At 42.9% G+C, this 12588-nt stretch overlaps 1 protein-coding gene across 3 annotated transcripts in view; it reads left to right on the forward strand.

The window, feature by feature from the left end:
- LOC120064143 (activin receptor type-2A-like) overlaps positions 1-12588 on the forward strand; it is a 57062-nt gene that overhangs the window by 20709 nt on the left and 23765 nt on the right. For all 3 annotated transcript variants that reach the window (XM_039014511.1, XM_039014510.1, XM_039014512.1), the window contains exons 3-5: positions 799-1021; positions 3553-3665; positions 6084-6238. In XM_039014511.1, coding sequence (XP_038870439.1) covers positions 799-1021; positions 3553-3665; positions 6084-6238 — 491 coding nt within the window. The remainder of the gene's footprint in view (positions 1-798; positions 1022-3552; positions 3666-6083; positions 6239-12588) is intronic.

Consider the following 12588-nt stretch of genomic DNA (forward strand, 5'->3'; position numbering starts at 1 on the left):
TAGCGATTTTACTGATTTCCATTTAAAAAAATAAAAATAATAAATAAGTTATTAAATCTCGTAAATTTGTTAACTCACAATTCCTACCTGTCTTGTTCCACAGCCTACCTGTTCCGCAGGCTACCTGTTCTACAGCCTACCTATTCTATGGTCGACCATATGCGTGACAGTACATTATTGGCAATTGTTTGATTGACTCGTGTAGCGTGGGTTGTACAGCTCCGAGCATACTGTCAGGCCTCGGCCAGTGGGCTAAATGATTGTTCTGCCCCATTACCCTCCTGGACCTATCAAACATAATCACTAACAAGTCATATTAAGGCCTGCCAGAGCCAGAGATTTCCCACACAGCATTTGAAGACTGTGTCGGTCTCTAGAGGGACACACTCGTCACCACTGGTTAATTACAGGGATGTGGTAAGGCTTCACACTGTAGGGGGGCGATGACTGTGTTATCTGTCCTGGAATGCTCCTGCACTGGGCAGAGGGACATCATGCGTGCATTGCTTCATGAGAGCAATAGATAAGTAGTAGATTAAAAGAACATGAAACAAATAGAACATACTGTATGATGCCACACTGTAGACAGGGCTGGCCCAACATGTACTCTGTTGATGTGCAGGACGCAGTAGGCATATTTTTTTATGTGCTTCCTTCGATCTTGTTTCTGTGTTTTGAACGTCATTAAATCGATTCTCCCAAATTATTTATTACATCAACCCATTTACCGTAAAACAAAACTTCTGTTCAACATTCACCTTAAAAATCTGATCTAGTGTCTCTATCTCTATTTCTCAGGGGCAATCCTGGGTCGGACGGAAACGCAGGAGTGTGTCCATTATAACTACAACCCCAACCCTGTTGCCATCCAGGAGAACCGAGGGAACCGCAGTGGCATCGAGACGTGTGCCGGGGAGAAGGACAAGCGGAGACACTGTTTCGCCACCTGGAGGAACGTGTCGGGAATCGTAGAGATCGTAAAGCAGGGCTGTTGGCTGGATGATCACAACTGCTATGACAGGTAGGGCCTATTGCATCAGGGCTCTGTGGTGGGTTTTATAACATTTGTGACCCATTGCAACACACCAATGACACGGTGGAATGATTAAGTATGTCATTGGTGTGTTGCAATGGGTCACAAATGTTATCAGTATATCAGTGAAAACTATTCTTATAGGCCTGTATACTATAGTATAGTATATATAAAATGGCTGAGAATATGCAGCCCGAAGTCTGACGAGAGCGGATACAATTTCATTGCTTCAACTAATTATGACAAATGTTAAGAAAATGTTGAGCGATATAATAAAGTAATGACTTTTCAAATAAGTTATGTTGGCTGACAATTTGTTAGCTACAAACCGCAGCATATCATTACAGCAGTATGAACCGGTATGTTAGCTAGCTACCTAATGTTAGTTGCCTACTAATACATCAAACTTACCAGTATATTAACTATATGTCATTCTTAGCTTAGCTAAGTGGTATAGTCGTTGAGCGTTCTCAATGGTCATTGTTAATTCGCTCTGGCTATCTACTCCGATTTCTGAGTACTCTCGTCTGAGTGTGCCAGAGTGCAGAATAACTGATGACTTTACGAACGCTCAACACCTGTTGAATATGGCCAATGTCAGTAAACGTTGGCAAAAAAGCATAATTAAATTGTTGCCAGCAGTGCAGTTACAGTCACCAACGTTCTGGATAACATGAAAACAGCCTAACCAGCTCTGCTAGGGCGAGTAAAATGGTCAGAGTGAGGTGTTCTCTCATTTGTGTCTGGAAGTAGCTAGCAAGCTTGCCAACGTTAGCTTGGGTGCTTGACTGCCGTTGTGAGGTCAGCATGCTCTGATCAATCATACTCCACGGCCAGAGCGTCCATTGACGTGCGTTCCGAAAGCAATACGCTCTTAAATTACGAATGGACAATCTGACACCGCTCTAAATTTACGAACTCCCAGAGTGCACTCAAGATTGAATTTACGAACACACCGAAGTCGTAAAATGTCTAGCTAGTAATTTGTTATGCTAACAAGCTAGCAAGAGGTTGCATAGCAACAGCATCCACTTCCGGTAGACAGGCGACGCGCTAGTACTCTCAACTGAAAGGATACCGTTTGTTTACAGTATACTAAAATGAACTAATAGTATGTAGTATATACTCATTAAGTATGTAGTATACAGTAGTATGTTAGTATGGTTATTCGAACACCGCTCTGGTTCCTTGCCAACTGTTTTAAAATGTCAGCATCAGCCGTCTCAACTTGTTCTAACAGCTACACTACTGTGATAAGCAATTGAGCTTCGTCTCAAGTGATTTAAGACCTGCAATGTTTTTTTGAAACAAGCTAGGCCTAGATGTTTGCATATTGCCCTCTGAGCCAGAACAGACCGAGATAGAGATCTTTTATTTTTCCCCACTAAGGGTCTTATGTCCATATATCAGCTGATGTTTAAGTGTTTTGAGCCTTTCTTCAGTTAACATGCTGTTTCTTTTAAGCTTTGCTCTCCATCCAAATTTAAATCACATTTTATTTGTCACATACACACATTTAGCAAATGTTATTGTAGGTGTAGAGAAATGCTTGTGTTGCTAGCTCCAACAGTGCTGTAGTATCTAACAATTCACAACAATATACACAAATCCATTCCACCGTATTGTGATATCTTCTCAGCTATCCATCCAACATGTCAGCTTGCCTAGCATTACCAGAAACATTTAATTTTATAGCGTGCGAGAGCCCAGTCACAGAAAGGCTGAGTTACCTGGCGGCTCTTTCCGTAACATGCCGTTGAACCAGAGCCCAGGCCCAGAAAGGCTTAGTTACCTGGTACTCTTGTCTTAACATGCCATTGAACCCCTTTACCTCCCAACTGCAGCAACCGCTCCTACCTGCAGCAACCGGATCCATGTATTTTTCAAGTGTGGCGTGCTTCCATGTTATTACTAAATGTAGAGCAACAGGTAGCTCTGACCGCACCGTGTGGCAGCTAACTCTGACCGTGTCGTGCGGCAGCTTACCGGCAGGCGCGTGCTCTACATGTAACATGTAAACAACAGCCAAACGGTCTGGCTGCTTTTCTTTTCTCTTCTTGTTCTTGGAGTGAAAACTGCTTGTTGGGTTTCTGCTTGGGCTAATAAGCTTGTTTATCTATTCGGGGCTGTTCAGAGAACGGAGTGTTGCTTTGATGTGGTTTAACTGCCATGGAATGTAAAGTTTGTCAGTTAAATGTAGAATTCTTTATTTTTTTCCTTCCCACCCAACTTGGTGAAACACACAAAAGAATAAACTTGTTTACAGGAAGTAACATACTGTACCTACAACAACATGAACTACAGCATCATAAGGGCCAAGCACTTGAACTTGAGTTTTTTTTTACACCCTATACCTGCATCGCTCCGGTCTGAAACTCAAGGATAGTTCTCAAATTCTGAAAGAAAAGCTTTTTTGTTTGTATACAATTGTAACACAAAGAAACCAAATAAATTACAAAAGTGTGGTCTTTCCAACATGATTGTGACACTGACAGCATCGTCTCGCACTTGTTTTTCAGTACTGAATGTGTGGAGAAGAAAGAAAGCCCTGACGTGTTCTTCTGCTGCTGTGAAGGAAACATGTGTAACGAGAAGTTTGTCTACACTCCCGACAACACACAAGCTGTTCAGAGTAAGTTCTGGGTTTGTCTGTGTGCGAACACGTGTGCATGTGTTTGCGTGTGTGTGTGTGTAACACCATATGAACTGAAAAATCTGTTATGCTCAAATCCGAAATGCAACTTTTTGTCTCCTATTAACGACACAAAATAAATAAACCAATCCGTTAGTTTTCTCACATTAAGTAATGCTGACGTTCTGCTGTGGTTTTATGTAGCTTGCCCAGGTCCAGGAAGTGTGTGCCATTGCGTGTCGGACCGTGTCCTGTGTGGCTGCTTGTGTGTCGTTCCTCAGGGATTGCTGTGTTTTTCAGATTAAAGGGGCTGGTCTGTCCTCATTATCCCTGTTGAGCTAACGGGCCTCACTGCTAAACATCCTCTTAGCAGGAGGAGGAATGCAGTGACTCAGTCAGAGAAGGTTTAGCTAGCTGGGCAGGGGCACACTGACATCAGCTTCCTTAATGTACCTTGGTTCTGGAATTTCTTGGTCCTAGCTAAATTCTTCTCGTAATTGTTGTAAAAGAAAAAAAACTATCCGTTTTTTTTTTTTTTTAATACCTCCTCAGTAAAGTATAATGAAAAGAAACATCTAATCAGTGTTCACAAATGCCTTAATGTTGTGGTTGGGAAACTCCTTTTCCAGTTGCCCTATTGTTGCTTAACAATGAACAGAAATGCCCTTTTCAGAATAGTTCTGTTAATTCATGGGGAAAATCAGTGTGTTCTTGCATTGGAGTCAGATAAAGGTTACAAAATAGGATGTATTGAAGCATTGGGTTGGTGTGGGGGAAGGGCCTTATTCCCTACGCTTATGCAACTGAACGTGGACATGTATTTGCAGCAGCGACTAACTAGATGTGGAATGCCCTGGATATTTGGAACAAAAAGCTAGGTCGGAGCCTGACTATGGAATCGAGCGACAGAGGCAGCATACACAGTCACATAGACACACACACAGTCACAGCTGCTTTTTTTTTTTTTACCTTGCAATAGGGCCTATTTTGGAGAGCGACCATGCAGAAGTTCAATAAATTCCTTTTTCTCTGTTTAGTTTTTCCAGTTTTCCATTTCTTTCTATTTTTTTGCTCTTAAAGCCACACTGTTTAAATAGAATGTCCAATTTAGTTGTTTTTCTAAGTCAACAACAATGCTTAAACCACATCCAGAGACCACTTTTCAGGTTCGGGAAAAATGTAATACATTTAGATTTTTGGGTGCAGTTACCCTTTGATTCAACTGTGCACCAGCCAGAGACCGTTGTTTGGATAGCAATGATCTGTAGCACTCATGTGATTGCAGAGTTTGCTAAACAAATGGCCACTGGATTGATGAAAATAATCACATCATTCTGCCAGGTAGGCATAGGCTACTTTGTAGTTAGGTTTTTGGGAAACCGTACACATACACACAGAACTGTGCCGTTACAGGAAAATACAAATAAATCACTGATGCATTTTGTTCATGTCTTCAGTACATTTAGTTCCATACATTTTGAAGTATTGTTGAATTCCGTTTTAATGTCTGGATTCCGTGATTCCGGCCGTGTTCTCCGTAACGCAGATTTTATAGGGCCCTAGGAGTGGATAAAGAGCGGGAGAGAGCGTCACCTGCTGACCAGAGCGATTCCATGCCTGTGTGGCGTGTGCCGTGTGGTGATCCTGCCAGGGGGTGCTGGGAGGATGCAGGCAAAGGAGGCAGGGTGGAGAGGATGGGGGTTTGGGACTGCTATGTTTTTCATTTCAAAGAGGCTAATCTGGGTTCTTATCCCACTTGCAGCTAAAATAGAGCACTGGGCAGGGAGCTGGGGGAGGGGAGCGACGGGTAGAGGGTAGGAGGGGCACTGCATGGGGGGTTGTGGCAGGCAGCATCATGAACAGTGCCCCTCTTTTGCTACCTAATGCCAGTTCAGCTGAGGTCACCCACATAGAGAAGCAATGGCACGCGGTCTCTCTCACACACACACACACTGGATGTCACGCTGGCAGGCGAAGGAAGGGAAATCCACCTCAGAGGTGACACGAGTGGATATTGTGATTATGTGGTGGGGCTGCTGCTTTGGCGACGAGGCGCGATCCAGTCTTATCTCTCTCTCTCATGAAGCTCTGTAATGGGCCTGTGCCTGGATGGGAGCCGGCGAACCAAACATGCTTTACCTAGATAGCTAGAAATGCATTCGATAAAAATGACATCAGCCAGCTAAAGTTGAGCCCATATCATCTCTATATTATGAACACAGAGACTGCAACACATAACTCATTATTTTTCACATTGTTGGCAAAGTTATTGTGGCGTCATTTTTACAAAACCCTTTCAGCGCTCCTTTTTTTTGAGTACATCCTATAATAGTCATTTTGTTCTGGTATAATCTAGATTGATTGATTTTAATTCTCTCTCTTTCTCTCTCCCTCTCTTCTCTCTCTTTCCCTCCATAGCAACGTCGAACCCGGTTACCCAGAAGCCTCCTGTCTTCACCACTCTGATGTACTCACTGGTGCCCATCATAGGCATCACTGCCATCATCCTCTTCTCGTTCTGGATGTACCGCCATCACAAACTGGCATACCCGCTAGTCCTGGTGCCCACACAGGTATGACAACACACAGCACTAATGGACAAAACCCTCTCTAGTTACAATAACAGTTGTAGCTAGCTAGGCAATAACTGTAATAGGCAAGCTGCTGTATATGAATGAATGTTGTTCTCATTTTAATTTCACTTGTAGCTAGCATTTGATCTGTGTTGGTTGGATGATGCAAGCAAGGTATTTTTATTTTTTATTTCACCTTTATTTAACCAGGTAGGCTAATTGAGAACAAGTTCTCATTTGCAACTGCGACCTGGCTAAGATAAAGCAAAGCAGTTCGACACATACAAAAACACAGAGTTACACATGGAATGAACAGACATACAATCAATAATACAGTAGAAAAATCTATATACAGCATGTGCAAATGAGGTAGGATAAGAGAGGTAAGGCAGTAAATAGGCCATGGTGGCAAAGTAATTACAATATAGCAATTAAACACTGGAACGGTAGGATGTACAGAAGATGAATGTGCAAGTTGAGATACTGGGATGCAAAGGAGCAAGATAAATAAATAAATACAGTATGGGGATGAGGTAGATTGGATGGGCTATTTACAGATGAGCTATGTACAGGTGCAGTGATCTGTGAGCTGCTCTGACAGCTGGTGCTTAAAGCTAGTGAGGGAGGTAAGAGTCTCCAGCTTCAGAGATTTTTGCAGTTCGTTCCAGTTATTGGCAGCAGAGAACTGGAAGGAGAGGCGGCCAAAGGAAGAATTGGCTTTGGGGGTGACCAGTGAGATATATATACTATATTTAGTGTCCACAGATATGCTAGTCTGAGTACCATTCTCTTTAGCTAACATGCCACTCCTTGTCATTGCCAAAGAGACTGGCCTTTTGTCAATCTCAAAGTTCAATAAGTCTTAATCAATAAAACGTCACAATACGGTGCAGAGTGTTCGATTTGCCTGCTGTGGGACAAAGAGACTCCCAGCTCCACTAAAACCATTGACAACTGCGTGCCGTTTAAGGGATTGTTAAATAGATTTAAACTATTTGGTTGTAATATCATCCCCTCTCGAAGAGCATAGACAGAACTACACATTTCTGATTATTCCATGCAAAACAATTGCGCACATTTAGCTCTATCAGCGTTATACAGCGTGTGACTGCATGCTTTTCATGATCAGATAACATCAATTGATATATGAGGGTAGCCTCAAGATATCTCAATATTGGCCACCATTAACTGGATATTTGAGTTATATAAAATAAAAGTGAACTATACCTGACAAATAGGAGTGGTTTAGGTTATTTTCTATCCTTTGTGGGCTCTGCCTGTCAAGCAGCAGAAGGGTGCATTTGCCAATGTACTGTTAGCTAATTATGTTTACTTTGTAAGCTACTGTACCGGTAGAAACATTGTACAGTTGGCTAAACATATAGCATAGTGGTAAGTAGACCGAATGTACCTTTTTCTCCATTCAGTGTAGGCCTACCTAGCGAAGTTACCTAACATCCCTTTTTCAACCGTTTTTACGTGTTTAATCACGATTGCTGCTGACAGACATGATTGATGGATCACGTCAAATTGGCTAGCTAGCTAACAACAGATCACATCAATATGGCTAGTTAACAAGCTAACTTTTGCGGGATAAACTAGATGGCTATATTTGCTTGTCATCTATAGTGGTGATGACAGTAGTCCGACTGACAATTTTACCAGGATGAGGATTTACCGATGTCAAGCTCTTTCCAAAAGCCTAATCTCTAACGAAGCAAGCAAATAATACATGTTTGCTAGCTAACTAGCTAGCTACATGACAAATGGATAGGCTACCGTCACGTTTCTGAAATTGCATCATCAATTGATGTTTACTGATCATGCAAAGCATGTGGTTACTTGCTGTATAACTCTGATGATAGAGCTAAAAGTGGAATGATCAGAAATGTTTAGTTTTGACTATGCTCTTCAAGAGGTGATGATATTAAAACCAAATAGTTAACATTTATTTAACAACCCCGTTGAAAACGGCACGTAGTTGTCAATGGTTTTTAGCGGAGCTTGGGGTCTTCTTGCCCCCCAGCAGCCAAATTGAATGCTCTGCACCGTATTGTGACGTTTTATAGGTTGTAATTGAACACATTTGCAGCTAGAAATGTGTTAATTTGTTCAACATCCACTGAAGTAGCTAGCGAGTTTACTAGATAGATACAGTAGTTGCCATGGTAACCAAACAAACCGACTTGCTAGTTTAGCTAACCAAACCATCAGTCCTAGTTTGCCATTATGAAAATCGAATTCAACAATGCCAAAAAAATCTGCTTCAAAATCAGCTCCAACATAGAACATGTAAGAGTGAACTAGCTACAGCCATTGAATTAAACCGTGCTGATATTCTGTGCATTATAGGGAAAGAATGCACGCTCTAAAATGCCTTTAAGACAATCAGAAACAAATATTCTACAATGCCATGGTATAATGAGAGTTATAAACTGGGTGGTTCGAGTCCTGAATGCTGATTGGCTGACAGCCGTGTTATATCAGACCGTATACCACGGGTATGAAAAAGCATGTATTTTTAATGCTCTAATTATGTTGGTGACCAGTTCATAATAGCAATAAGGCACCTTGGGGGTTGCGTCGTGCTTTGCGTTGTGACAAAGAACAGCCCCTAGCTGTGGTATATTGGCCATGTACCACACCCCCCCTGTGCCTTATTTCTTAAATATTGTTACGCTGGTATTTACTGATCATGAAAAGCATGCAGTTACTTGCTGTATAACTATGATGATAGAGCTAAATGTCCGCAATTGTTTTGCATAGAATAATCAGAAATGTGTGGTTCTGACTATGCTCTTCAAGTGCAGCCAAATCGAACGTATTGTGACTTTGTATAGGTCGTTACCAATAAAAAGTCACAATAAGGTGCAGAGCGTTCGATTTGGCTGCTGGGGGGCAAGGAAATTCTAGAATTAGAATTTATAACAAAGTCAAAAACAAACATTTAGTTGTTAGCTAGGCAAGTTGTTGTATTTTGAGGCTTAAAACTAAGATGTTTTGTGGTTGGAATTGCAGTATGTTTAGTTTTAGAATTTAGATGTGAGCTAGCAACTTTTGACAACTTTTGACAGACTGTTTGTTCTGGACAAACAAAAAACAATTGCTTAGCAACCAGATACCAACATGTTCTGTGGAGAAAAAAAACAGATAGAGTGCCAATATTTGCATAATCGTTGTGATTGGAGGATAGCTGTGAGGGTGATCGAATCAGGATCAAACCCTCTGTTCTCCTCGAGCCCGTTAATGATAGAATGTTCATATTTGAAGATAGCAGAAAGGCCTGTCTCTTTGGCACATGACATGGACTCACCTCAGTGGATGGAGTACCGGGAGTGTATTATGTAAAGAGAATAGTACCGAGGCTACAGATATGCCACTGTAGACGCAACACCTCTTTGTTTTTAATGTGGCCCGCTTTGTTCATAAACTTTTCCTCCATCACGGCATACTGTGAGAGAAGTACTGCTATATGAGACAGATCAGTAGCTATGGGTTGTATATGCTTACTGTACTTGAGCTTGTGCTGTTGGTTGGCTGAGTTTGCAGGCAGCTTTAGAGAAGGAGCCTGAGAAGAATTTTCTGAGAAATGCCGCTTGTTCAGGAAACGCATCTCCCTTACTCTGATGGGATGAGATGGAGCATTTTCTGTGCCTATCTGACACATGCACACACGCGCGCGCACACACACACACACACACACACACACACACACACACACACACTGTCAGATGAATGCTTGCAAAGTACACTATATATACAAAACTATGTGGACAACCCTTCAAATTAGTGGATTCGGCTATTTCAGCCACACCCATTTGCTGACAAGTGTATAAAATCAAGCACACAGCCATGTAATCTCCATAGACAAACATTGTCAGTAGAATGGCCTTGCTGAAGAGCTCAGTGACTTTCAAACGTGGCACCGTCATAGGATTCCTTTCCAACAAGTCAGTTTGTCAAATTTCTGCCCTGCTAGAGCTGCCCCGGTCAACTGTAAGTGCTGTTATTGTGAAGTGGAAACACCTAGGAGCAACAACGGCTCAGCCACACAAGCTCACAGAACCGCCGAGTGCTGAAAAGCGCAGTGCATAAAAATCGGACAGATCTGGGTTTGGCGGATGCCAGAAGAACACTACCTGCCACAATGCATAGTGCCAACTGTAAAGTTTGGTGGATGAGGAATAAAGGTATCGGGCTGTTTTTCATGGTTCAGGCTACGCCCCTGAGTTCCAGTGAAGCAAAATCTTAACGCAGCATACAATGACATTCTAGACAATTCTGTGCTTCCAACTTTGTGGCAACAGTTTGGGGAAGGCCCTTTCCTGTTTCAGCTTGAGAATGCCCCCGTGCACAAAGTGAGGTCTATAGAGAAATGCTTTGTCGAGGATCGGTGTGGAAGAACTTGACTGGCCCTCACAGAACCATGACCTCAACTCCATCGAACACCTTTGGGATGAATTGGAGTGCCGACTGCGAGCCAGGCCTAATGCTCTTGTGGCTGAATGGAAACAAGTCCCAAATCAAATCAAATGTTATTGGTCACATACACATGGTTAGCAGATGTTAATGCGAGTGTGGCGAAATGCACATACTTTTGAAAGCCTGGCTGTACCAAAGCTAAGTTAGGCCCCAAATACTTGTCAGTTTGGCAGCCATTTTAGGAAATGGCGCACCCAAAGAAGTGAATTCTAAGAACATTTGCCTAGTAGAACATCTTCACTTGCCTTAACTAACGGAAGCATGAATGGATATATTGGTCTTAAAATGTAAGACATTCCTGAAAGTAAGGTGAGGAATTCTATTAAACTCAGCAAGAAAAGAACGTCCTTTTTTCAGGACCCTGTCTTTCAAAGATAATTTGTAAAAATCCAAATAACTTCACAGATCTTCATTGTAAAGGGTTTTAGCGCTGTTTCCCATGCTTGTTCAATGAACCATAAACAATTATTGAACATGCACCTGTGGAACAGGTGCACTAACAGTTTACAGACGGTAGGCAATTAAGGTCACAGTTATGAAAACTTAGGACACTAAAGAGGCCTTTCTACTGACTCTGGAAAAACACCAAAAGAAAGATGCCCAGGGTCCCTGCTCATCTGCGTGAACGTGCCTTAGGCATGCTGCAAGGAGGCATGAGGACAGCAGATGTGGCCAGGGCAATAAATTGCAATGTCCGTACTGTGAGACGCTTAAGACAGCGCTACAGGGAGACAGGACAGACCACGTGTAACAACACCTGCACAGGATCGGTACATCCAAACATCACACCTGCGGGACAGGTACAGGATGTCAACAGCAACTGCCCGAGTTACACCAGGAATGCACAACCCCTCCATCAGTGCTCAGACTGTCCGCAATAGGCTGAGAGAGGCTGGACTGAGGGCTTGTAGGCCTTTGTAAGACAGGTCCTCACCAGACATCACCAGACATGGGCATAAACCCACCTTCGCTGGACCAGACAGGACTGGCAAAAAGTGGTCTTCACTGACGAGTCACAGTTTTGTCTCACCAGGGGTGATGGTCGGATGCACGTTTATCATCGAAGGAATGAGCGTTACACCAAGGCCTGTACTCTGGAGCGGGATTGATTTGGAGGTGGAAGGTCCGTCATGGTCTGGGGCGGTGTGTCACAGCATCATCGGACTGAGCTTGTTGTCATTGCAAGCAATCTCAATGCTGTGTGTTACAGGGAAGACATTCTCCTCCCTCATGTGGTCCCCTTCCTTCAGGCTCATCATGACTTGACCCTCAAGCATGACAATGCCACCAGCCATACTGCTCGTTCTGTGCGTGATTTCCTGCAAGACAGGAATGTCAGTGTTCTGCCATGGCCAGCGAAGAGCCCGGATCTCAATCCCATTGAGCACGTCTGGGACCTGTTGGATCGGAGGGTGAGGGCTAGGGCCATTCCCCCGAGACATGTCTGGGAACTTGCAGGTGCCTTGGTGGAAGAGTGGGGTAACATCTCACAGCAAAAACTGGCAAATCTGGTGCAGTCCATGAGGAGGAGATGCACTGCAGTACTTAATGCAGCTGCTGGCCACACCAGATACTGACTGTTACTTTTGATTTTGACCACCCCTTTGTTCAGGGACACATTATTCAATTTCTGTTAGTCACATGTCTGTGGAACTTGTTCAGTTCATGTCTCAGTTGTCGAATCTTGTTATGCTCATACGAATATTTACACATGTTAAGTTTTCTGAATATTAACACAGTTGACAGTGAGAGGACGTCTCTTTTTTTGCTGAGTTTATAACAACATAACGTTATCGTCCCTCTTTACGGCCTTTAGTTTTGATCGGTAGGCATGACTGTACGGACACCCTTGGCAGATGGTCAGGTTG

The sequence above is a fragment of the Salvelinus namaycush genome, chromosome 19 (genome assembly GCF_016432855.1).
Source record: "Salvelinus namaycush isolate Seneca chromosome 19, SaNama_1.0, whole genome shotgun sequence".
In the NCBI taxonomy this organism is placed as follows: Eukaryota; Metazoa; Chordata; class Actinopteri; order Salmoniformes; family Salmonidae; genus Salvelinus; species Salvelinus namaycush.